Raw genomic sequence first — 26,207 nt, 5'->3', positions numbered from 1 at the left:
TCTCCCATTAAAAACCTGAGTTCTCCCATTAATTTCAGTAGGAGAAAACTGTTGTTTACATTCAGCACATCACCAAAGTAAACACCACAGATTTTCTTATGTGTTCTGTTGTTGTCAATGAAAAATTTGCCATTATTTCAATGGACATTTAATTAGCATATTTTTTATGTTTACCCGATTTTAGGTGAAAAAGCTGCCAAATTAATAAAATCATCTGCATAGGTTAAAAACATAAAAAATTGTCTGGTTTTTATATATTTTTTTATTTTAGACAATTTCTTGTGAAATTGTTTTGTTAAAAAAAGTTGCATTTTTATATTTATTTTTCTACTGCTAAGAAAAAGAGCTGAATAAACAGTGTGTAAGCATGGCCAAAATGTTAAAGAGAAAATAATTAAAGGATTCACAGGACAACAGATTATTATTGTGCATGTTGTTTTTCCTCACCTAGTTTATAATTTACTCATAGGCCCACATGTTCATCTGTCGAAACTAATAGCTGTGTTATTTTATTTTCTACACAATACTCAGGTAGCAGCAGTAAATAAGTATGACCCTCCTCCAGAGGTAATTGCATCCCGAGATCATATGGCCAATGTTATGTACAGCATGATCCAACCACAGAAGATCTTTGACAGGTAAATGTCTACTTGATGATTATAGATGTTAATATAGAATTTCCAACAAAAGAGAAAAGGATGAATACACACAATGAATACAAACTAATGTGGCACTGTGGTCACAAAATGCAGTGTATACTATAGAAACTAACCTAAGAACATAACAATGCCTTAGTATAATTACTTTATTACTTTTAATATGTGAAAGCCAACACCAAAATACCCCTAAGTCATACATAGATCATATGCAATGGCATAGAATATATACAGAAGAAAGGCATATTTAGGATCTTAATGTAATTTCATTAAACATATGCAGAAAAAAATACATACATTTAAAAATGTATTTAAAAAGGATATAAAAGATAAGTAACTACTACAGAGATACAACTCTGTGACAACAGAGACAATTATGGAGGTCCACAAGACCCTAGGGAAGTATAACAAGGCGCATAAGGGTATGTGAGAACAAAGAAGCAGGAGATCCAGCACTATTCTTTGCAGCTTTATTGAAACACAGCACTCGGATAAAATCAGCCAACACATCAGACGCGTTTCGAGCGCATGCGCCGAAAAAGAGTGCATGCGCTCGAAACGCGTCTGATGTGTTGGCTGATTTTATCCGAGTGCTGTGTTTCAATAAAGCTGCAAAGAATAGTGCTGGATCTCCTGCTTCTTTGTTCTACTATCGGGTGTTGGCTGGACACCGATCCGTGCACATTGGAGGGGTCTTGGTGAGCTGGACAAGTGTCTGTGAACTTTGCATGAGGGTATGTGTATCACACCATACAACTGCCGGACCCAAAAATTTTGTCAACAAAGTAAAGTGCAAGTGCATCAGAGACTAAGTAGCATTACAAGAAATTATTACCTAAGGAATTAGTTAGAAGGAAAAGTAACAAGTGCCAAAGTAACCATTACCAAGTGGGATGATTTGGTAAGAGGGACATCCACTACCCAACATTTTGCGCTCACTGGCTTTATCCCATGTTGGGACAAATTGTAAATTGTAAAAGGAATAACTTTTTTTGGTGAAACCATAACACCCTTTTCTGCACAATAGAAACTGTCCTTTGGGCTGGAAAGAGGTACTCCGTCACTAAACATCTTATCCTCAACCCTACCCAGCATCGGTCCGGTCAGCTCATTTTTGCCCCATATGCGCTTTTTCCCCCGCACCTAAAACCGTGGTCGACCACGGTTTTAGGTCCGGTTGTAAAAGTGCATATGGGCCAAAAATGAGCCGACTAGACCGAACGTTTCACTGCGGTCGGCTCATTGAAATGAATTACATACGGGAGCGCATAGAAAGGCATACGGGAGCGCAAGTTTTTAGCTCTCCCCTGCCGTATGCAATCCCGTATGGGGGAAAACATAATGGGAACCCAGCCTTACCAGGTCCTGCCCATTGTCATCTATGTCCAGGAGTCCTGCCGTAAAACACATCACTAATTGTTGTTTAAAACAGCTCAGGCTAGCTGGCAGCCCCCATAATATTGCACAAAAAAGTTACAGTCAGAAAAAAAGAAACAGTAAAAAACCACATGTTTCATTACTTGTCTCTAAGGTTCACATTGCCATTCGCATCCAACCAGTTAAGGGTCCGATCGGCTCTGTATTTTTTGAGCCGATCGGACCCTAAAACGGGTCGGATGCGAACGACTACTATTGGGTCCCGATAGATCCCATTCACTTGCATGGGGTCCGTTGGTAATCCCGTAATTTTACAGGAATTTAGCGGAGAAAAAAATAGTGCAAGCAAATCCCGTCCTTCTGGCCGGATTGCCGACAGAACTCCGAATAGCGGAGTCTGACAGCAGTGTGAACAAGGCCTAATCTGAATAAAAATCTAGATGACTATTATTATTTTAAATATTGTTTTGCTGGGTAGAACAAAACATATTCCCCAAGCCTTGTGCCCCAGATCTTTAAAGGAGTACTCCAGTGGAAAACATTTTTTTTTAAATCAACTGGTGCCAGAAAGTTAAACAGATTTGTAAATTACTTCTATAAAAAATTCTTAAACCTTCTAGTACTTATTAGTGTCTGTATACTACAGAGGAAATTCCTTTCATTTGGGATTTCTTTTCTGTCACGACCACAGTGCTCTCTGCTTAGGAACTGTCCAGAGCAGCATATCTTTGCTATGACAGTTCCTGACATGGACAGGGGTGTCAACAGAGAGCACTGTGGTCGTGACAGAAAAGAAATCCAAAAAGAAAAGAATTTCCTCTGTAGTATACAACCGTTAAGAAGTAATGGAAGGATTAAGATTTTTTATTAGAAGTAATTTACAAATCTGGTTAACTTTCTGTCATCAGTTGATTAGTAAAAAAAAAAAAGGTTTTCCACCGGATAACCCCTTTAACCTCTTAAGGAAGCAGGGCGTACCTGTATGCCCTGCGCCCGGTCCGGAGTATAACGCGTCATATCGGGTCTGTCCCAGCGGCTAATGACAGCCCGGACCCTGGGCTAATAGCGTGCAGCACCGATCATTGTATCACGTGCTAATAACCCTTTAGACGCGGCATTCAAAGTTGATCGCTGCATCTAAAATGAAAGTAAAAGATTCCCGGCAGCTCAGTCGGGCTAATCAGGACCATAGCGGTGAAATCGCGATGTCCCAATCAGCTAGAACGCGAGCGGAGGTCCCCTTACCTGCCTCCGTCACGTCCGATCGGCAATTGATTGCTCCAAGCTTGAAATCCAGGCTTGATCAATCAACGACCGATAATACTTAACTTTGCCGTGTCAATGCACGGCAATGATCTGTGTATGAGATCGGAATGTTCAGTGTAATAGCCACTAGGTGGGGCTATAACACTGCAAAAAAAAAAAAAAAAGTGTGAAAAAAAGTTAACAAAGATCATTTAACTTCTTCCCTAATAAAAGTAAGAATCACCCCCTTTTCCCATTAAAAAAAAAAAAAAAAACTGTGTAAATAAAAATAAACATATGTGCGGAAATGTCCGAACTATAAAAATATATTGTTAATTAAACCGCACAGTCAATGGCGTACGCGCAAAAAAAATTCCAAAGTCCAAAATAGCGTATTTTTGGTCATGAAAAAATGAATAAAAAGCGATCAAAAAGTCTGATCAATGTAAAAATGTTACCGATAAAAACAGAAGCCCCCAAAAGTTACAAAATTGCATTTTTTCTTCAATTTAGTCGCACAATGAATTTTTTTTCTGCTTCGCCGTGGATATTTTGGTAAAATGACTAATGTCACTGCAAAGTAGAATTGGTGGCGCAAAAAAAAAAGCCATAATATGTAATTTTAGGTGCAAAATTGAAAAGGTTATGATTTTTAGAAGGTGATGAGGAAAAAATGAAAATGCAATAATGGAAAAACCCTGCGTCCTTAAGGGGTTTTAAGGGCTGTAGCAATGCCCCTGCTGGTCTGACACACAATGCCCTGTAATAATTTAGGGGTCTGGAGTCTGATAATTTTGGAGTCTGGTTTGGAGTCTGAATTGAAAGGAAAGTGTGTCCTTGCCTTAACTTTTACGTGGATTAGAAAAATGTTCAGGCTTAGGGGCAGAGGTTTGCTATAGGTTCAATTTCTGTACACTGATTTCATATGGCAATTGTACTTAGTATTCACTTTTCGTTTATTTTATGCTTCTATGTTTTCTATGACTGGATCTAAAAAACTTAAAATGCCAACCAAATTAGAGGGGCGGGGATACTTTTACATGTAAAAATGTTACTTAACTAAACTGAGCACATAAGGTGCACATAATGTGTACCAGATCAACACATTGACACAGATCTGCAAATCACAATGACAAGCTTTTCTCATATATTACAGTACATTGCCCAATCTGGATACCCCCTACCCTATGCTGGTTCTGACAGGGCCCCAATCTTGTGGGAAGCGGGAGCTGGCTCACAGAATGTGCAGGGAGTTCAAGGAGTTTTTCCGCTACGGGTAAGACATTCATCTTTCACAACGTTCAATGTGCTTTAAATCAGACAGGCTATATTTTAAAATTTTAACTATCTAGTGTAAAATGAAGAAAGTCCCTGTGATGGAGATGAAATGTTTCTTTGAAGTCATAATCCTAGATTTAACAGTTGAGCCCTTACATCACATACTAAATGTCTTACTTTTTCTATGTGGGCTATAATGCATACCAAAATAGGAGATAAACTTGTTTTTCATCAGAGGTGTGTGTGTTTCATCCATTATTAAAAAACAAACATTCAAAAGAAGCAGCATTTTGGTTAAAAAAAACAAAACATGACTATAACAATATTTTTTGTATTTTTGGATTTGTAATGACTATTTTGTTAAATATTACGGAAGCCAAGGAATAAGAATTTGAGTCTGTAAATAGATAATACACTCTCTCTTCCACTATCTTAGCAAAGCACCTACCTCCTCCTTTGACTTGACGGATCGCCCCTTTGCTATCTAGCATCCCTCTTGCTTGCACTAAAACTGCAAGGGTTGTTAATAAACTCTTCAGCAGCTCTTCAGTATTTGGGGACAAAACACATAGAGGCTAGGGATCGACCGACATTGATTTTTTAGGGCCGATGCCGATAATCAGTGAACTTTCAGGCTGATCAGACCCTTTAAGTACAGTGAAAATTTTGACCGCTGATCTCCAGAACGGGGCTCTGACTCTCCCCGCTGCATGAAGTGGCGGGTTGGCAGTGATGAGAGTGCTGAAGATACTGGCAATCAGAAAGAGTTGATATGGGATTACAATTTTAAGGGTTGGAATACCCCTTTAAAGAATATGCCCTCATTGTAAACTTTTAGATAACTTTCTATGTTCTCAAAACTGCCATGCATAGGACAGATGGACAAAACAGACAGCTGTATATAAATTGTATTCTACCTGATGAATACATAAGAAAACACAGGTAGTTCAGTTGATAAAGCAGCACTCTCAGCACTGGCCACAGGGTGTCAGTTGATTTATACATTAAATGTGAACACATTTTGTAGGCAGGAAGTAATTTCGCAAGGATCTGTATGTAAGCCCACATGTTAAATGAGTTTAGATAAACTTTGAAGTCTTAAAAAATATTTCCGAGTAGTATTAATTACAATTACAGTGGGGCAAAAAAGTATTTAGTCAGCCACTTATTGTGCAAGTTCTCCCACTTAAGAAGATGAGAGAGGCCTGTAATTTTCATCATAGGTATACCTCAACTATGAGAGACATAATGAGAATTTTTTTAAATAAAATCACATTGTCTGATTTTTAAAGAATTTATTTGCAAATTATGGTGGAAAATAAGTATTTGGTCACCTACAAACAAGCAAGATTTTACCATAAAATGTACGGCGAACCCCCCAAAAAATTTTTAGGGAGGAGATTTTAATGAAAACCACAATTTTGCACATTTTGGAGGGTTTTGTTTCACACTATACACTTTACGGGAAAAATGACATGTGTTCTTTATTCTGTGGGTCAATACGATTAAAATGATACCCATGGCTAGATACTTTTATATTTTTGTACCGCTTAAAAAAAATCTAAAACTTTTTGTAAAAAATCAGTAATCTAAAATCACCCTATTTTGACCACCTATAACTTTTTCATTTTTCCATATATAGGGCAGTATGAGGGTGCCGTCATCTGTGCTTTTTATCAATACCACATTTGCATATATAAAACTTTTAGATCATTTTTTATTAATTTTCTTTTTAATAAAATGTGACAAAAAAGCTGCATTTTTTGAATCTTTAAATTTTTAACGTTTACGCCATTCACCGTACAGGATAATTAACATTATATTTTGATAGTTCGGACATTTACGCACGCGGTGATACCAAATATGTTTATAAAAAAAAATGTTAAGCTTTTTGGGGGTAAAATGGGGAAAAAAGGACAATTTTCATTTTTATTGGGGGAGGGGATTTTTCACTTTTTTCTACTTTTTATTTTTATATTTTTCAACTTTTTTTTACACTTTTTATGTCCCCATAGGGGACTATCTATAGCAATCTTTTGATTACTAATACTGTTCAATGCTATATATAGGACATAGCACTGATCAGTATTATCGGTGATCTTATGCTCTGGTCTGCTCGATTTTAGACCAGAGCAGAAGACCCCAGGAGACAGCCGGAGCCAGGTGAGGGGACCTCCGGCCGCCATGCTGGATGATCGGATCGCCGCGGCAGCGCTGCAGGCGATCCGATCATCCATTCAAAGTACCACACTGCCGCAGATCTGTATTGATCACAGCATCTGAGGGGTTAATGGCGGACATTCGCACGATCGCGGATGTCGGCCATTACCGGCGGGTCCCCGGCTGCTGCTAGCGTGGTTATACTCGGGAAGTAAATGTACGTCCTGGTGCATGAAGTTCCGCCAAACCAAGACATACATTTACGTCCATGGTCGTTAAGGGGTTAAAAGTGTTGTGTGTGTGTGGGGGGGGAGGGGGAGGGGGGGCATAGAGCGCTATATATCTACCGTGTTTCCCCAAAAATAGTACCTACCCCGAAAATAGGCCCTAGCCGGATTATCGGGGTGGGCTGCAATATAAGCCCTACCCCGATAATAAGACCTAGACCAGTGGTCTCCAACCTGCGGACCTCCAGATGTTTGCAACATCTGGAGGTCCACAGGTTGAAGACCACTGACCTAGACAATGCCCGGGCTGCAAATATTAAAAAGCAATCTTTAACTTACCTTTGTCCTCCGTTCCCCCGTTGCTAAGGAACCGGCCTCGCTGTCCTCCGCTGTTCTCGCTCACCGGCCGGCTTCTTACATGACAGTCGGCTCAGCCTATCATCGGCAGAGGCGGGACATCGCTGCGGCCGGTGATAGGCTGAAGGCTCTGAGACGTCACAACACCAGGAAGCAGCAAGAACAGCGGAGGGACCATGAGGCCGGTGACTTAGCAACGGGGGAACGGAGGACGAAGGTAAGTTAAAGATAGCTTTTTAATATTTGCAGCCCGGGCACAGGAATAGATACAGCGCAGCGGCTGATAATTATTTGGCAGGGGGGGAGAGAAGCTGCGCTCGTGGGTGACAAATGATCAGTACCCCGATGTGGGGATTGTGGGGTGCAGCGCTGGGCTGATAAACCGGTGGGGGTGGGGGGGGGGGGGGGTTAGGGACGTTGGGGGGCATTTACACCCTCCCCCCCCCATTATAATCATGTGATATGCGCAGCTCGCGCATATCACATGATGATAATGGGGGGGGGGGGTAAATAACGTGGAACCGCCATGTTGTTCAATGTGCATACCGTAGATAAGCCCTAGTGTGTTTTTTGGGGCTAAAATTTATATAAGACCCGGTCCTATTTTCGGAGAAACACGGTAGCCCCACGAGTGCATTTATAATATGCCTCCCGCCAGCGCATTCATAAAAATATATCCCCGCCAGCGCATTAATAAAAATATGACCCCCGCCAGCGCATTTATATGTATACATCTGTACCCCCCGCCAGCGCATAATGTGACCCCGCCGGCGCATTTGTCTTAATTTTCCATTACAGCGCTATATGTGAATGGTATATCTATCAGAACGCATCCAGCAGCCACCGGCCAGATGATCCTGATAGATATACTATTCATTAATAGCGCCGGTGGCTGCATATATATATACATATGCCGGCGCTGTGCTATGAATGAATAGTATATCTGTCAGCATCATCGGCCGGGCAGCTGCTGGATGCGCTGCTGACAGATATCACATATAGCACTGCACAAATGCGCTATATGTGGCAAGTATATCTGTCAGCAGCGCATACAGCAGCCGCCCGGCCGATGATGCTGACAGATATACTTTTCATTCATAGCACGGCGACTGCATATGTATATAGAAGCGCTGTGGGGGGCAGTTAGCGCTATATGTCTGCACCCCCAACACATCTATATACATATGCAGCCGCCGCTCTATGAATGAATAGTATATCTGTCAGGATTATCTGGCCGGCGGCTGCGGGATGCGTTCTGATAGATATACCATTCACATATAGCGCTGCAATGGAAAATTAAGACAAATGCGCCGGTGGGGGGGTCACATTATGCGCTGGCGGGGGGTATAGATGTATACATATAAACGCGCTGGGGGGGTCATATTTTTCTTAATGCACTGGCGGGGGTCATATTTTTATTAATGCGCTGGCGGGGGTTATATTTTTATTAATGCGCTGGGGGGCTAGATATATAGCGCTCTAGGCCCCCCCCCCCCCCCCCCCACACACACACACAACACTTTTAATATACATATGTCCCCTCACATTGTCCATTTTAAAAACCCCGCTGGGATCCCTGAATGGCTCCACAGTACCGACCATTCAAGGCTCCCCGCGGGGAATTTAAAAATGAAAGTAAAAAATACATTGTGTACATCGCAGGGTTGCGGAGCATGCCGCCCCGCTCCCCTGCTTAATAACTTCTGATAGGATAGGGTGTCGGAAGTGAGATCCAGTACGATCAGTCCCTCAGCCCCTGTACTACAACCCCCATCATGGAACAGACTATGTTCCATGATGGGGGTAGTAGTAGTACACACACTAATGTAACCTCATCAGCCACCAGCAGACTCCCGCAGCTGGGGAACTACTACTCCCATCATGGAAACAAGTCTGTTCCATGATGGGAGTAGTAGTAGTCCTGGCTATGGGAGTCTGTAGGCAGAGGTGTTAAAACGTCTGTACATGACGGATGTTATAACGGGTCTTAATGGATGAATATGCCCGTTATTTGGATAGACATTATTCAGCCGTTAGCATCCGTTACTTCACCCGTTATTAAACGTCCGTTAACAATACATAATAACGTACATTTATTAACGGGTGAACTTCATAATGTGAAAGCACCCTTACAGAAAACGTTTGACCTTTGTCATTGCCAACAAAGGGTATATAACAAAGTATTGAGATGAACTTTTGTTATTGACCAAATACTTATTTTCCACCATAATTTGCAAATAAATTCTTTAAAAATCAGACAATGTGATTTTCTGGATTTTTTTTTTCTGATTATGTCTCTCATAGTTGAGGTATACCTATGATGAAAATTACAGGCCACTCTAATCTTTTTAAGTGGGAGAACTTGCACAATTGACTAAATACTTTTTGCTCCACTGTATATACAATGTGCCATAACCTGCAATGATGTCATTTAAGTGTAGTACTGTAAATTGTAAAAAAAAACACATGTGTTATGCAACCCTCACACATGTACATATGTATTAAGGAAATAACAAAGCAAAAGTAAGAAGAATTTTTGTTTTTAAAATTAAAAACATTCTGTGGAATCTGCATATTCCAAATTGCTGTATTAACACAGATGTGACCATGAAGGATACTATACGGATATAATACTAAATCATATACAAGTAGACATAAATTGTTTGAACAGAATGATGTCAAACAGGATCCCTGCTAGGAGTTGGACTGTAGCATGAATGTATGGAATGTACATTTATACAAGTGATCTGTTATGGATTAGTTTTGCCCATACATAATATTTAAGATTACAAGGATATTTCATTCCACTTTTCTTTGATTCCCATTGAAAAATGACAGACTTCAACTTCCCTCTCCCAAATGTATGAATTAAAGCTGGAAAGTTATGTCCGAGTTGGGAATGGTGCACAGAGAACAGGGATTAGTAACGAACTCATGAAATTACAATGTACATTACATTACATACTCTGATTCCATGACCTGCTTGGTGTTATAACCTTTGATTGCTAAGCCTTCCATATTGTAATAAACTGATGTAAATCAGTCTTTCAATAGAAAATATGGGACAGGTGGTATCAGGGTGTTGAGCGTATGGAGATGACCGGATGAGAGAACACTGGTGCAAGTGCACTTGGAAAACTGGGCGCCATTGATATCTCCTATCTACACCTTGCGGACTTGTTGTCACACATTGGGTGAATATTCTATGTTGGATTCGTGTATTTTGGATGAATCATATATAAAGAAGAATTGATGCATATATTAGCGTATGTGACTATGATTCTGTTAAGTTCTGCCATCATATGAAATAACAAGACCCCCGTGGGTTTATATACCTCACCGAGGGTTATTGCTGAAGTTTGAAAATAATTAAAATCCAGAACAAGAACTGAATGTTGTTCAAAAAGAGGGTCTTCAGGAAAGGGCTGTGCAGTACATGGCCACTATAGTGCTCCCTCTATGACCTGCTACAATGGCCCTCTAAGTTCCCTCAATGCTGTGGACCTCTTTTTATGTTACATATGAGTAGCTAATTTTTTACTCTTTCCATGTATATCAGATGGATTATGGGGTCTATGTTGCAAAACTTATTCCTAGATATGTTCTGACATCATGTACAAAGGGCAAAGTTACCAAACTATAAAGAAAATACACTGCTCAAAAAAATAAAACACTAAGATAACACATCCTAGATCTGAATGAAATTAAACTAATCGTATGAAATACTTTCGTCTTTACATCGTTGAATGTGCTGACAACAGAAGCACACAAAAATTATCAATGGAAATCAAATTTATCAACCCATGGAGGTCTGGATATGGAGTCACACTCAAAATCAAAGTGGAAAACCACACTACAGGTTGATCCAACTTTGATGTAATGTCCTTAAAACAAGTCAAAATGAGGCTCAGTAGTGTTTGTGGCCTCCACATGCCCGTATGACCTCCCTACAATGCCTGGGCATGCTCCTGATGAGGTGGTGGATGGTCTCCTGAGGGATGTCCTCCCAGACCTGGACTAAAGCATCCGCCAACTCCTGTACAATCTGTGGTGCAACGTGGCATTGGTGGATGGAGCCAGACATGATGTCCCAGATGTGCTCAATCGGATTCAGGTCTGGGGAACGGGCGGGCCAGTCCATAGCATCAATGCCTTCCTTTTGCAGAAACTGCTGATACACTCCAACCACATGAGGTTTAGCATTGTAGTGCATTAGGAGGAACCCAGGGCCAACTGCACCAGCATATGGTCTCACAAGGGGTCTGAGGATCTCATCTCAGTACCTAATGGCAGTCAGGCTACCTCTGGCGAGCACATGGGGGGCTGTGCGCCCCCAAGCCCCCCAAAACAAACAGTGCACGGTGTTGGGCTGTAAGCACAACCCCCACCTGTGAACGTCGGGCCCTCATACCACCCTCATGGAGTCTGTTTCTGACCGTTTGAGTGGATACATGCACATTTGTGGCTTGCTGGAGGTCATTTTGCAGGGCTCTGGCAGTGCTCCTCCTGCTCCTCCTTGCATAATAGCAGAGGTAGTGTTCCTGCTGCTGGGTTGTTGCCCTCCTACGGCCTCCTCCATGTCTCCTGATGTACTGGCCTGTCTCCTGGTAGTGCCTCCATGCTCTGGACATTACGCTGACAGACACAGCAAACCTCCTTGCCACAGCTCGCATTGATTTGCCATCCTGAATGAGCAGCTCTACCTGAGCCACTTGTGTGTCTTCCTCCTGGTGTAGGTCACGTGGGTAGCGCCGCGCATGCGCCGTACACCCGTAAGCGGCATTCTCCTGCATTCTTTCTATGCAGGAGAACGACTCTTCCGGGTGTACGGCGCGTGGCGCATGCACGGCGCGACCCAAGTGACCTACACCAGGAGGAAGACTGTGATGAGGCAGCCATGAATATTCATGTGCCGGGCAGCCGCTCCGCCCGGCGAAAATGACGTAAGCGAGTCCGTGCAGATGCTGCGGACCTCCCACTTAGTCCCAAGCCTGGGAATACCATATAACTAAAAATGAAGATATCTGACGAACCGCTGCACAGTTTTTAATGAGGTAAGAAGCGTTTTAATCAGGATCACCCGCACTACAAGCCTGTGTAACAGGTTTAGTGCGGGTGATTCTGATGACAGATTTCCTTTAATGAGCGATATGTTGTTATTCATTAATGCTGGTAGAAAAGCAATGAATACAATGTTCAGTACATAAGAATTTTATATATGCTGGATGAAGGTTCAGAGTAGATAGAAAGATATAAAGGAGCTAGACAGATAAATCAATCTAAGTTTTGTACTTGGGTGGAGTAATTGAAATGTAATTGTATTTTAACCTAAGCAGAGTATACTAAAATCACACTTGAAGGTTAAAGACTGACCGATTTACCATTTAGTTCTGTGCAATGTACATAAGGATGCTTCACTTTTAAGATCACTAAGGAGAATGCTACTTTGAAATAAGATGAGGTCCATATGTGCCACCTTGTTTTAATTTAGAACACTGAAAGCAATATATAGCACATTTAGTTGAGCCCATAACATACACCTGCTTACAATTATTTACGGTATGTTTAAAAGCAATTCATCATTTTTTATTTAAAGGTATGTATTGATGCAGTAAGCCAGTATACTGTAATATAACAGGAATGGTCACAGGGAATAACTGTATTTCCACAAGGTACATGTCATATGTACACACCAGGGTTGAGGAAGCTTCTATCTTATCCAAGGAAAACTGGCTGAGATAAGGGAAATCCAGAAAGAGCTAAAATCCCTGAGATATGGGAAATCCAGAAAGAGCTAAAATCCCTGAGATATGGGAAATCCAGAAAGAGCTAAAATCCCTGATGAGACTTAGTTTGCAAGGGATTTTTCTGGAATGAAAGGCAGGTTTGATAGTGGGGCCTTTCGTCCCCTTCCTGGGGCACTTCACGATTTCAGACAAGCCCAGATCAGCAGAGGTGCTAAATACAGCTAGTCACTGGGCTTTCAAACAAGATTTGAGCCAGTCTGCACATAAGGCTGTGAAGTACCTGCACCACTGATGAGAGTTTGAATCTGTAGGTTTGCGTCCCTTAAAAGGGGGACATTATAACTGTGTAGAACCTTTGTTTGCTGTTGGGTAGCTGGTAGTAAGCCACCTGTATAAACAGGGATGTTCATCTGTATATCTAGCGCTGGACAAGCCGGATTTATTTTGTGTTTATGCCCGAGTGTGAAGGCTGTATTTGTTTTGTTTCTGAGAAATATAATCAATAGAAGCCCTGTTTAAACATTACTTCCAAGTCCTTGACTGCAATTTTTTTTAAAACTTGTTTTATTTACACTAAAAGAATTGTGTGTGTGACACCTTAAATGTTGCCTGCAACTGTGCAAATGACAGATAAATGTTTTGGTCATACAGTATACATACCATTTGCCACTAAAAAGAAAGGGTCCTTACCCAGAAGTATAGTAAAAATATACACTGCTCAAAAAAATAAAGGGAACACTTAAACAACACAATGTAACTCAAGTCAATCACATTTCTGTGAAATCACTGTCCACTCAGGAAGCAACTGTGATTGACAATCAATTTCACATGCTGTTGTGCAAATGGAACAGACAACAGGTGGAAATTATAGGCAATTAGCAAGACACCCCAATAAAGGAGTGGTTCTGCAGGTGGTGACCACAGACCACTTCTCAGGTCCTATGCTTCCTGGCTGATTTTTTGGTCACTTTTGAATGCTGGTGGTGCTTTCACTCTAGTGGTAGCATGAGACTGAGTCTACAACCCACACAAGGGGCTCAGGTTATGCATCTCAACCAGGATGGCACATCAATGCGAGCTGTGGCAAAAAGGTTTGCTGTGTCTGTTAGCGTAGTGTCTGCATCACCATACTGCGCAGCTTTTTTATAAGTGAATGTCGGCAGCCCCCCACGTGCCACTCAAGTGCACCCAGCGTGCCATGAGTGACATGCGTGCCAGGGGTTGCCGAATCCTGCTCTAAGGAGTCCTCTAAGTGACTTTTACAATTAGGCTGGGACATAGATGGCATGCAGTAGTATATTGGGTATAACTGCCTTACTATTTAATACAAAAATCCTATAAAAGCCCCTTAATGCCACTTCTGCCAAGTTCTTAGGCCTCTGCAATGTAGAAAGCTTCAAGTTAGGTCTGGAGTTACCCCAAAAAAGCAAGAGTAAGGAGTCAATTGTTCTAAAAACAAACAAAAAATGCTTGCATTATGCCAATAACAATTTGGGCAACAAAATAATTTTTACTAAATGTATACGGCTAGGGACCGACAATGGTAATTTACTCCATAGAGTGAATTTTGAAAGGTTGAAGTCAACCAATAAGGAAATATTTAGTAGAAAATCTTGAGCTGAGGCCTTAGTTATCATAATTAACAAATATTTTAATTCCTCCAACAGGGGTAAAGTAAAGACAGTAGCCAAGTCAGACTTTTCCGAGCATAGAGTCAGTCTGTTCAGGATGGACTAGATTAAGTTAATTAACTAAGCCTAGTGCACAAGACCTTCATTAGGATAGTCCGCATTGACCAGGAAAAATAGACCTATAGGAGCCACAATCCAGCGGGTAATTGCCTGGTTTAAGGAGCACAACTATGGTGGCCTCATAAAAAGAGGAGAGAAGCACACCAGTAAGAAGGAGATGCCTGAAAATCTGCTGTAAAAGAGACACCATTTAAATTCTATAGGCAACCCATCAGGGTCTGGGGATTTTCCCCTGGACATTTCCCCAATAGCATCGCCTATCTCCTCAGTTATGTTTGAATCTATAAAGGCACGTTGGTCCATAGTGAGTTCAGGGTAGATAAGGTCAGAAAAATATTCAAGCATCCACTCCTCGGAGGCTACAGTGGTCGACTGGTAAAGGATAGAAAAATATTCACAAAAACAGGCGGTCAAAGACTCAGCACCCATCAAAGTATCCTCTAGGGCAGGGGTAGGCAACCTTTTGGTAGTGCTGTGCCCAAAAAAATTTCAAAGTTGCTTGGTGTGTCGGCAATATGGGTGTGACTTTATTATGGGTGTGGTTTATTGTGTGTGGGGTTTGTGGGGGTGGGGTTTGTCACAGGATAGGTGTTTTTTTCACAATGTTTCTAATATAGTGTCCCTGCTGTAAGGACCTTACAGTGAGGACAATACATAGGAAGGAGATTGCCACAACAGCCAATAAAGTTTTTGTTCAACATTTGTTCAACACGAATAACCATTTTAATACAGACCCCAGAATCGGTCCCCACCATAATACAGACCCAAGAATCAGACTCCACCATAATGCAGACCCCAGAATAAGAGCCCGCCATAATACAGACCCTAGAATCAGTCCCCACCATAATACAGACCCAGGAATCAGACTCCACCATAATACAGACCCCAGAATCACCACCTACCATAATACAGATCCCAGAATCAGACCCCACCATAATACAGACCCCCAGAATCACCACCTAGCATATTACAGACCCCAGAATCACCACCCACGGTGTCCCCGTAGCTGAATGACGGTGTCCCCGTAGCTGAATGTGATCCGTGCAGTGATTGGCTGCACACAGATTCCATCAGCAGAACAGAGGGGTCAGGGATGGACAGAGGGGTCTACAACAAAGTTAAACTTCTACCTAATAGTTGAAGCAGGAGCACTTTCATACCTCCAAATCCTGTTCTTGCTGCAGGCTCTCTCATTCTCCTTGTGTCAGCTCTGACAGGCAGCGGTCAGTGGAGCACACTGAAATGGCATGGCGAAGTTAAGCGTATGTACACCGTGACTCCTCCAGCAGAATAGTGAGTACAGCTCTGGAGTATAATACAGGATATAACTTAGGATCAGTACAGGATAAGTAATATAATGTATGTACACAGTGACCCCACCAGCAGAATAGTGAGTACAACTCTGGAGTATAATACAGGATATAACTCAGGATCAGTACAGGATAAGTAATGTAATGTATGTACACAGTGACCTCACCCAACCCCCCTCCCCCCCCCCCCCCCCCGCCTCGTCAGGATTATAGAGAGCCCATCCATACAGAAAGAAAGATAAGAAGCCTGACTGTGATAATTTCCTCAGTGGTGGGCTCTGTCAACTTTTCAGTGCTGACAAGGGAGAAGATTATTGGCCTCTCTACCTCACTCTGCACGGCAAACAACTTGCTAGCAATGGCAGCAGGCGCTTGAGTATTCAGGCAGGCAGAGGAGCTTCCCAGCTTCACAGCATCACAGACTGGGAAAGGCCCGGAGGAGACGCACTAGCAGTGGTGAGATGTTTTTTTTTTCTCTCTCCTCTGCACTAACCTACTCTCTAGTGAGGGAGGGTAGAGGACGTAGGAGACGTGCCGGCACGCAGCACGTCTCTTTGATAGCAGTGCTGGCCTGCTCACAGTGATGCGGCCAGCCTTTATGGCCGCATCACCATACCGCCCAGCTTTTTTATAAGTGAATGTCGGCAGCCCCCCGCGTGCCACTCAAGTGCACCCAGTGTGCCATGAGTGGCATGCGTGCCAGGGGTTGCCGAACCCTGCTCTAAGGAGTCCTGAAGTTTCAAGACTGCATTAGACCCTTAACCATGAAGGCCAGCAACTTGCTGGAATGGTTCCCCAGCTCAAAATAAGACCGTTGACAATCTATTTAACTTCCGGGTTTCTTTTAACACTTTTAGTTTCCCAAAGAATTGACCTATGAATAAAGAGAGACACTCCGGCCCCATAGTTGTGAGGCTTCAGACTTGGAGCCTCCAGCGCTGGTGTGCAGCTCACACAGGTGGGTGCTGCATTAGAGATTGCTGGGGTCCACAGCGGCGGACTCCCGCGATCAGACATCTTATCCCCTATCCAGAGGAAAGTGGATGAGATGTCTTAGGGCCGGAGTACTCCTTTAATTTTCCCACTAATGTAAGTGATTGCATATAGTTTGCAATGGAGCTTTGTTGCATTTCCCTGCAGTCGAACCCATGCTGATCGTAATGTTATGGTATATCCTCGAAATATGCCATAATATTGGATTATGGGAATACCTCTTTACAGACTTTATGATATTTTAGCTAAAATAAAACTAGAAACAGATTCTAAGTTTAAAAGTGTTATCCAGGAATAGAAAAACAGAGCTAATTTCTTTTAAGAACCACTCCCCTTCTGTCTTCAGGTTGGGTGTGGTTCTGCAGCTCAGTTCTATTGAAGTGAATGGATTCAAGTTGGAATACCACACCCAACCTGGAGACAGATGGGGAGTGGTTTTTGAAAGAAATTAGCTCTGTTTTTCTTTTCCTGGAAAACCCCTTTAATGTGTAGTAACTCACCTGTTTTGGACATTTATCTTATGTGGATATGGTCTGGGTGCACTCGGGATCAGTGGGTATGCAAACTATTGGAATCCAACATTTGACTTTAATATATTTTAACAGGGAATATAACAATAAGTTAACTTGATTATCTAAAAAAAAACAAATGACTGTATGCTGTCAACAATGTTCTATACACCAAAAAGAAACGGAGCTACTCCAAAAAAAGCATGGATAAATGACAATGTCTTTATTAAGTTACAAAATAAATATAAAATATACATTAAAAAGGAGGAAAAATGGACATCAGAAACCCGGACCCAAAAGACGAAGGTCGTTAGACCGAAACACGTGTTGGACTGGCGGCATCCCAGTACTCCTTACTCTTTATCACTGCCATTGTGGTCTGTATCGCTGTTAAATAAATTTTTGTATCTATCCTATGTAGTATGCATTGTCTATACATGTAATCCTCTGCACCTTGCGCTTTAATATTGTACTGTATACTGGTCAGTTAATTATTAGCAACTTTGCACAGTCTACTATTATATAGTGATCCGGCTATTGCACATGCACCTTATGCCGCTTGATACTGCCCAGTTTGCTTACCAGTGACCCTGCATACCATATATATATATACGTATACTTTTTTATACAATTAGTCATCAGACCCATAAGTGTATCCTTACCTCTCATCATTTTCCATTGTTCAGTACATTATAGTCCCGGGCATTTTAATGTATATTTATATGTATTTTGTTACTAAATAAAGATATTGGCCCTCATTTACTATTGCAAACCTGACATGTTTTGTTGGGTTGTGCGCCAGAAATTCTGTCTACACCAGAATTTGCGCCAGAATTGAAAAAACCCAGACTAACTCTCCATTTTGCTAAGGAAACCCGAAAAAGGGGCGTGGTTGACTGGAAAGAGGTGTGGTCTCCAAAAAGGGGCGTGTTCCCAACATTTTTACAAAAACCCAACATATTTACTAAGGTTTCCACATAAAATGTGGTGGATTTGAGCTGAGGAAAACCAGACAGATCAGAACATGTGTAAAAAAAGCAAAATGTAGGGAAAGTGGAAAATGTAGGGAAACCTTAGTAAATACCGTGGAAAATAAATTGTAGGGAATTAAAACCCACAAAGAAACCTACACTCCACTTTTAGTAAATAAGGGCCATTGTCATTTATCCACACGTTTTTTGGAGTAGCTCTGTTTCTTTTTGGTGTATATTCTATTGTTAGGAATCTACATTGACTCAGATTATTCCTGTTAGGGGGCTTATTTATCTACTCATTCAGGATCTACTATACGGCTAGCACTATATGCTATACTATGTTAATATACGTTTATATACAATATATGATGGGTGTAAGAGACAACTTGTTCCCCCTTTTCTTAGAGGAGTTGTTTTTGTGCATGCTGCTGTGTTTTGTCAACAATGTTCTCAGAATCCAGTGGATTCATACTGTGTGGAACAGGATTCTTAAGGTGCACAAGGGGAATGATCCATACCCAAAGGGGACAAAGTAAAAAAATATGTATTGGGTGAAGAAAAAAGACTGGCAGATTTTTTTGCAGTTTATAAGTATGGACTGTGCATTGCGAATTTGAATTAAAGAACAGTAAAATACTTGTGAATGGGGTTTATAAAACATAAGCAGAATTTTCCCTGTTTTGTCAGGGATTTACAGGAAACCCTAAATATACTTCAGTATTGTATTAAATATTAGAGCCTAATGTGAAATCCAGTTTATTCTACCTATGTGGAAACTATAGCCACACTCCGCTGTGTATTTCAAAATATATATTCTGTAGTAAAATTGTGTTTTCTTTTACATTTCAGACCCTGTCATACAACAAGAAATCCATACTTCGGAGAAGAAAAGCGATTTGATTACCATTTTGTCACACCAGAGATGTTTGAGGAAATGACTTGCTCTGTAAGAAAATGTCAAGTATTAAAGCAGGTTTTTCAGTTACACATAATGATGGTCTATACGCAGATATCTAATCGGCAGGGTGGCAACACCTGGCATCCATGCTGATCAGCTGTTCCGCTGGTCATCTGCTAAGCTGGACATGCCAGTGTCCATTTACACAGGTCCGACATGGAAACACTTTGTAAAATATCTGAATAAAGTATTCTGAGTGCCACCCTTTTTACTACTACATGTGATTCGCATACTGCTGCACCTCACCGCTTGAGCGCCCCTGTTATGCTAATACCACATATACTGGGTCCAACTTTGCCTGCCTTGCCCCTGCACAGTAGAGTCACTATATTAAAGAGAGTTGTTACTGTATCTTTGTTGGCGTTATAATAAAGTATCATGAGTAACATTCTGATTATTGTGTTGTTGTTCATCTGTCTTATTATAGGGTCACTTTCTCCTAACCATGAAATACAGTAGTTACTACTATGGTTTGAGTAGAGAGGCTGTAGAATCTGTTGCAAGAGAAGGTCTTGCTTGCTGCACACACCTGGAAATAGAGGTACGTTAATAATAAAGGCCAACTTTGTATATACTTTGTCACTGAAGGATGACATCTCCTCAGCCTAATTTTAGTTATGTTGATGCAGTCTAGTGTTGAATTTCCAAAGGTGACATGCACCAACAGCTGCCATTACAGTGCTTACAGTAGTTATCAAACTAGGGTCTCTGGACCCTACATAGCATATTATGATATATAATGTTTTATTTTTTTTAGGGTGTAAGAAGTTTGAAGAATTCTTATTTTGAACCACGTTGTATATTGCTTTTGCCAATGAACAAGGAGAAGTATGAAGGGTGGTTGAGGAGAAAGGGATTGTTCACTAGACAGGAGATTGATGTTGCAGTGTCAAGAGTGGATATGTACATGAAGATACACCAAGATCACCCTGGCTTCTTTGATGCAGTTATTAACGTTGGTAAAGAATAAGCTTACAACTGATCTATATAAGGATCATATGGCACTTTTCCACAGTTTTTAATTCTCCATACAATAATACTTTCTACATACCACTTTAGTAGTGTCCGTCCGTCGTCGTCCCCCCTTTCCAGGTGTGGTGTACATTATTGGCACCCCTAAATATTAAGTAATGGTTCCTGATCTCAGTTCAATTAAACATCTGTGGATGTTTATTTCTAGAATGTTGGCAGGTTGAATGTATTTGAATATACTAGTCACATTTTCTAAGGATACAAAATTGGTATGTTTCAGAAGATATTGGTTTTTATCCAAAAAATTCAAGACTGTAAAATTTATAAATGCAAAAGAAATGACTGGTTGTCCAACATCTTGTCCAGTTATGTCAGTATCTGACACTACCCCACAGTTTACACATGTAATAATTTTACATAAAACAGTTGCACTCTTCCAGTTTAGAATGTTTGCAGAAAAAAAAAAAAAATTTTTTATTAACAATCCTTACATCGGTGCCCAGGACCCAGATATATGCCACAGTTCCACTCCAAAGTGGCTGTCAACTAGTGCTGTTGGTCACCTGGAGGCTACCAGTGTGACTGCACCTTCCCACCTCTACTAGATTGCACAGTTCTGTTTGTATAGATCTTCCTGTGTATCCTCATGGCTAGTATACCACTAACACTCACAGATATCTACTTGCTATAACTGCAGATGTGTAGCGTGCACATTTCCCAATACTTCTGCAAATAGCGTTTTAAAAAGGGGCCACCCTATTAAACTTGTAACAGCGATTAAAGGAGTACTCCGCTGCTCAACGTTTGGAACAAACTGTTCCGAATGCTGGAGCCGGCGCCGGGAGCTCGAGACTTCATAGCCCCGCCCCCTCATTAAGTCACGCCCAACCCCCTCAATGCAAGTCTATGGGAGGGGGCGTGATTGGCCTTCACATGCAGGAATGTCCTACCATCCCAGTCTTCCTCCTTCAAGCAGGGAGGAAGTTATAGAGCTGGGAGTGAGGAAAGGTAATACATTTTCAGCTCCCTTAATAACCCCTTTAAATCTTGCAGTTTTCATTCTGGCCACTGAGTTTAAATGCAAGATGACCCTGTTCTGTAGAGATCACTTTGCATTATTATGATCATAGGGTACTATGAACCCTCTTTATTATAGGATCACACCATTGATGATGGGCACAGTACACTTTTTCCTCCTTTTTGCATAGTGACGTCCTCACAGATCACAGAGTATGCACAGAACATTCATCAACAAGTCATTTTCATACACAAGCTTCCTGCGGTCTAATTTAAGAGGACTGCTCCCATGAAAAAAGAAAATGTTGCAGTATATGGTTGTATTAAAACAAAAAATCAAGTGTTCTATTCCCTTTAAAAAGGCATGACCATGAAATGCTTAGTATGATATGTGTTTGGAATGCTTTTTCTCTTTGCACAGATGATTTAGAAGTAGCCTACAGCAAGCTAAGATTGTTGGTTAAAGAATACCTTGGCCTAATGGAGCCAGCACTGTCTAGTGAAAGTGCTAGTAGAGCTAAATCTGGAACAGGTATGTTTTTTTTTTTTTTTTTTTGTGGGTTGTCTACTTTGAACAATGTCTTCTTGTTAAAAGGGTTCCTTGACAATAAACAGATTACACAGTTATATGGGAGGACCCCCAACTTGCCATCTCATATCATGACAGCATATCGCTGGAAAATGGCATCACTTTATCATTCATGGTATTCTGAGGGGTAATCGGGGTGCATGAGTAGGGAGCCACCCTTTTTCTTTAATAAAAACAGCTTGCTATGAAATTTTTTTTTTTTTTAATGCTTGATAGTGTTTATGGATTAGCAATCCTTAGGCATGACATTTGGATCAGTACATCTAACCTCCACTGATCCTGAGAATGAAGAGACAGCAATACTAATTTAGCGCTGCCAATCCTTAACTAATTTTCCCCTCACTGTGGTGCTCCCAGCACTCAACTGTGAAGGGAACTGCAGTTGGCCCCATTCACTTGAATTGAGTTGTTTAGGTGCCACAGTACTAAATCAGTGCCTTTGCCCCTTCTCAGAATTGATGGGGGTCCCAGAAGTCAGATTCCCACTGATCTCAAAATGATGGTATATACTAGCGATAGCCATACTTTTAGAGATGGGAATAACCCTTTAATGTTATTTTTAAACTTCAGCGACATCACAGATCTTTGTAGCTGCTCTCCACTTTGGCCAAGTGACATAGACCCTAAACAGAGGCCCTCTCTATAAACTGAAAATTCCCCATTAGGGTATATGATACCTGCATACAACAGTGAGTCATGGGCTTTTATTTTTATTCATTTGTTTCTGAGTTATGTTCGCCTTCTGGAGCCATATAAGAACCACAAAAAGCAACAGAAAATAAAGAATAAATAAAATCTAATGTTCCTAAACTACCAAAGAAAAAGCAGAATTTACTATGTATATGCTGTCTGTGTATTTCTGCTATATTGTTGCCTTCTTCTTTCTAAATGTAGACTATGGAAAGCTGACCACTGTTTCCTCATCAAATGGGCCACATAAATCCTCACTTAACAATGAATTTCAGGATTCTGCTGCAAGAAACTATTCTGCTAAAATCTTTGTAAAAGTATCATCACAGAAAACTCCTGCTGTAAGTATGTCTGTTTTTTTTCTACATTTACTAAAGTAATGATATGTCAGGGACCTTTATAAAAACTTTTTGATTCATATAGTGGTATCAGTCTTATCAGTCTTGTCTGTTGTGGTATCAGTCTGTTCAGAGTCTCTGAATTTGTTAGTAAACATTATTAAATCTGCAGCAAAATACAGTACAATGTATCAAATAAAGTAGAAATATGAAGGCGGCACTCACCACTCGTGAGAAGTCTTTCTTTATTACTTCAGTGTACTACAAGTATAAGCCAGGACGGCTGGACAGACCGGGGGCGATAGTTGTGCCGTCCCAGCTATCGCCTCTGGTCTGTCCAGCTGTCCTGGCTTATACTTGTAGTACACTGAAGTAATAAAGAAAGACTTATCACGGGTGGTGAGTGCCACCTTTATATTTCTACTTTAATTGATGTTCAAGACCTGCCAGTCTTTATTTGCTGAGCACCAATTAACCCAGATCCTACTTCACATACCTGCGGTTTTGTGTTCATTATTGGGAGAAATGTGATGTGCCGGTCTGTTTGTCTTCAGTGAACCACAGTACAATGTATGGTAGTGGAGTTTGACAAGACACAGTCAGCTCAGATTTGAGGGAACGCTATACATTTTTAACTCTGTTGCATATTTATTCTGGATTTACTGTGGAATTCACGTATTGCAGTGGAGCTCAGACTATCTCAGCAGCATTTTCTACCATGTGTGCACATATAGGTGAAACACCCTATGCCTTTATATTGGTTACTAAGTGTCTCTTATTGTAATCACTTCTATAAGGAAGAGGCTTCGGTACAAAGACGACAGCAAGCAGCACGACAAGCTTTGGCAGGGAAGACATCCGGGACATACACACAACTGTTTCAGAGGTGAGACTTAAAGGATTTATCCAGGATTAGAAATACAGAGCTTATTTCTTCCAAAAACAATAGCACACATCTCCTCAACTTTTGTGACTGATACCATCTTGTACTATTTTTCCAGTGTTTAATCAAACTGTCTTGTTTTATGCTGTTTGTCTATGGTATTATGAGGAAACCAGTAGTGTTTAAAGAAAAGCAGACACGCGCAAACCACAGGTTACAGCCGGACACTTTCTACAAATTTTTTTAAATTCTATAAACTGTTGTCACTCTATTAGTCACTAATTTAAGTTACCCAGTTGCCCTTGGATAGGATATGTAAACAACAAACAGGAGCAGTCTTTGTGTCCATAGGATTCAAGATGGTGGCAGTCACTTCCCCAGCTTTCATTTGCCATGTACGCTTTTGTTTAGGTGATGAACAGTAGCTAAATCTGTCCAGTGAGCAGACATGATATGCTGCTGCCTGTTGTCTGAACATATGCTAGAAGCATTCGCTGTTGTTAATCACTTGTGCTAAAGTGCAAAAGAGAGACAGAAAAATGGCCATGAGGGTAAATCATGAGGACACCTCAATCTGGAATCCTGTGGACCTGGAAAATGTTTACACATCCTGTCCATAGGCAGCAGGAGCCTTCAAGTAAACAGCTGGGGTAAAGTCTAAGGAGGTTTAGGGTATTCTGTAGCAAAGCACAACAGTGTATGACATTTTAGAAAGTTAAGTTTGTTTTTAAACACATAATAATCCTAAAACACACAATTTTGACCACCATTGTGGTTAATTGCTTATAATGTCCCCTTAAAGGTATGTTCTCACGTACGCAGATTTGATGCACAGGATTTTCTGCTGCAGATTTCAACGTAAACTAAATAACTGAGCCCAGCTTCTAATCGGCAGTTACAAATCCTGCACCTCAAATCTGCACAGGATCCTCTATGTGTGATTGTACCCTAAAGGGGTACTCCACTGGCCAGCGTTTGGAAGGAAATGTTCCGAACACTCTTTTCACGCTGCGGGGGTTGGTCACGCCCTTCATGATGTCATGGCCACGCCCCCTCGATGTAAGTCTATGGTAGTCACATTGACTTGCATTTAGGGGGCATGGCCATGACATCACAAGGGGCGTGGCTGACCCCTGCAGCGCCAAAACAGCGTTCGGAACATTTATTTATGAACACTGGCCAATGGGGTACCCCTTTAAAGATAAAAAAGACCACTGGAAACATAATGTTTCCCTGTAACTTACATTGCATTGCAACTTACAAGAGAAAACAGCCATTGCACAGTGACAATCGTCACATTCCAAACTGTGAATGGACTTGAATGGGGAGGGAACGTATAAACTACATTTGTTAGTTCAATATGAAATGTCTCCCGCTGATCTGACAAGTCATTATGAATATTTTGCCCACTTAATAGAGGTCCTGTAACAGCTCCAGCAACCTTGGGGACACACAGACGTCTTCTAGACCCTACATCATGTTCATCGATGCAGCCAAGTGGAAGTAATGTTACCGCAGAACGTAGCTTCCCACCAGCTAGTCCTGAAACCAGGTAAAAAAGGGGGGGGTGAAATTTTATTTTGTTCGTGCACCTATAGTTTGGCACAAAAACTGGTGACTTTTTGCTTTTTAACAATGGCCACACCACTTGAGGGTGTAGCCACAGCCCATGCTGACTTCACTGCAATATATGCTAGTTTACTACAATATAAGCTAGCTTATTTTACAGCTGAAGTCTATGGTAGCTTAAGGTCAGCATAGATTTTAAAGTGTGGCACACGGGGCAGCTTCTGAAGTGCCTGATTCATAAGAGCAGGGTGTTAATTGCCGTTCTTGGCAAATTCCCCCCTTTGTAAGCGACAACTCCCTGTAGTAGGTAAATATGTAGAAGGGTCTTAATGATATCTTAATAGTACATATCTAGCAATTGAGTATTTTATTTGGCAAATGTCATCATGGTATTTCAATGGGGCAAATGTACTGTATTAATGTATTAAAGCTGTAAGCGGGTCCTGGAAACTGCCTTGAGACTAACTATAATTTTCAAGCTGCCAAGACATTTATCTGATTTATCTTTATTTGATTTCCCAGACAGTTGTGAATCTTGTCTCATAAAAGAGGCTGGAATTTTGTGAATTTTTGATCGCAGCTTGTCAGATGCTTATTTATGTCTAAG

At 41.1% G+C, this 26,207-nt stretch overlaps 1 protein-coding gene across 1 annotated transcript in view; it reads left to right on the top strand.

The window, feature by feature from the left end:
• Window positions 1-26,207, top strand: part of LRGUK (leucine rich repeats and guanylate kinase domain containing) — a 60,494-nt gene that overhangs the window by 26,577 nt on the left and 7,710 nt on the right. Inside the window, exons 10-18 of the mRNA XM_056573179.1 lie at window positions 532-638; window positions 4,435-4,554; window positions 19,434-19,530; window positions 19,970-20,083; window positions 20,300-20,501; window positions 21,953-22,063; window positions 23,015-23,151; window positions 23,946-24,034; window positions 25,449-25,583. Coding sequence (XP_056429154.1) covers window positions 532-638; window positions 4,435-4,554; window positions 19,434-19,530; window positions 19,970-20,083; window positions 20,300-20,501; window positions 21,953-22,063; window positions 23,015-23,151; window positions 23,946-24,034; window positions 25,449-25,583 — 1,112 coding nt within the window. The remainder of the gene's footprint in view (window positions 1-531; window positions 639-4,434; window positions 4,555-19,433; window positions 19,531-19,969; window positions 20,084-20,299; window positions 20,502-21,952; window positions 22,064-23,014; window positions 23,152-23,945; window positions 24,035-25,448; window positions 25,584-26,207) is intronic.

The sequence above is a fragment of the Hyla sarda genome, chromosome 4 (genome assembly GCF_029499605.1).
Source record: "Hyla sarda isolate aHylSar1 chromosome 4, aHylSar1.hap1, whole genome shotgun sequence".
NCBI lineage: Eukaryota > Metazoa > Chordata > Amphibia > Anura > Hylidae > Hyla > Hyla sarda.
Note: the sequence above shows the minus strand (reverse complement) of the source record. Positions and strands in the feature narration are given on the sequence as shown.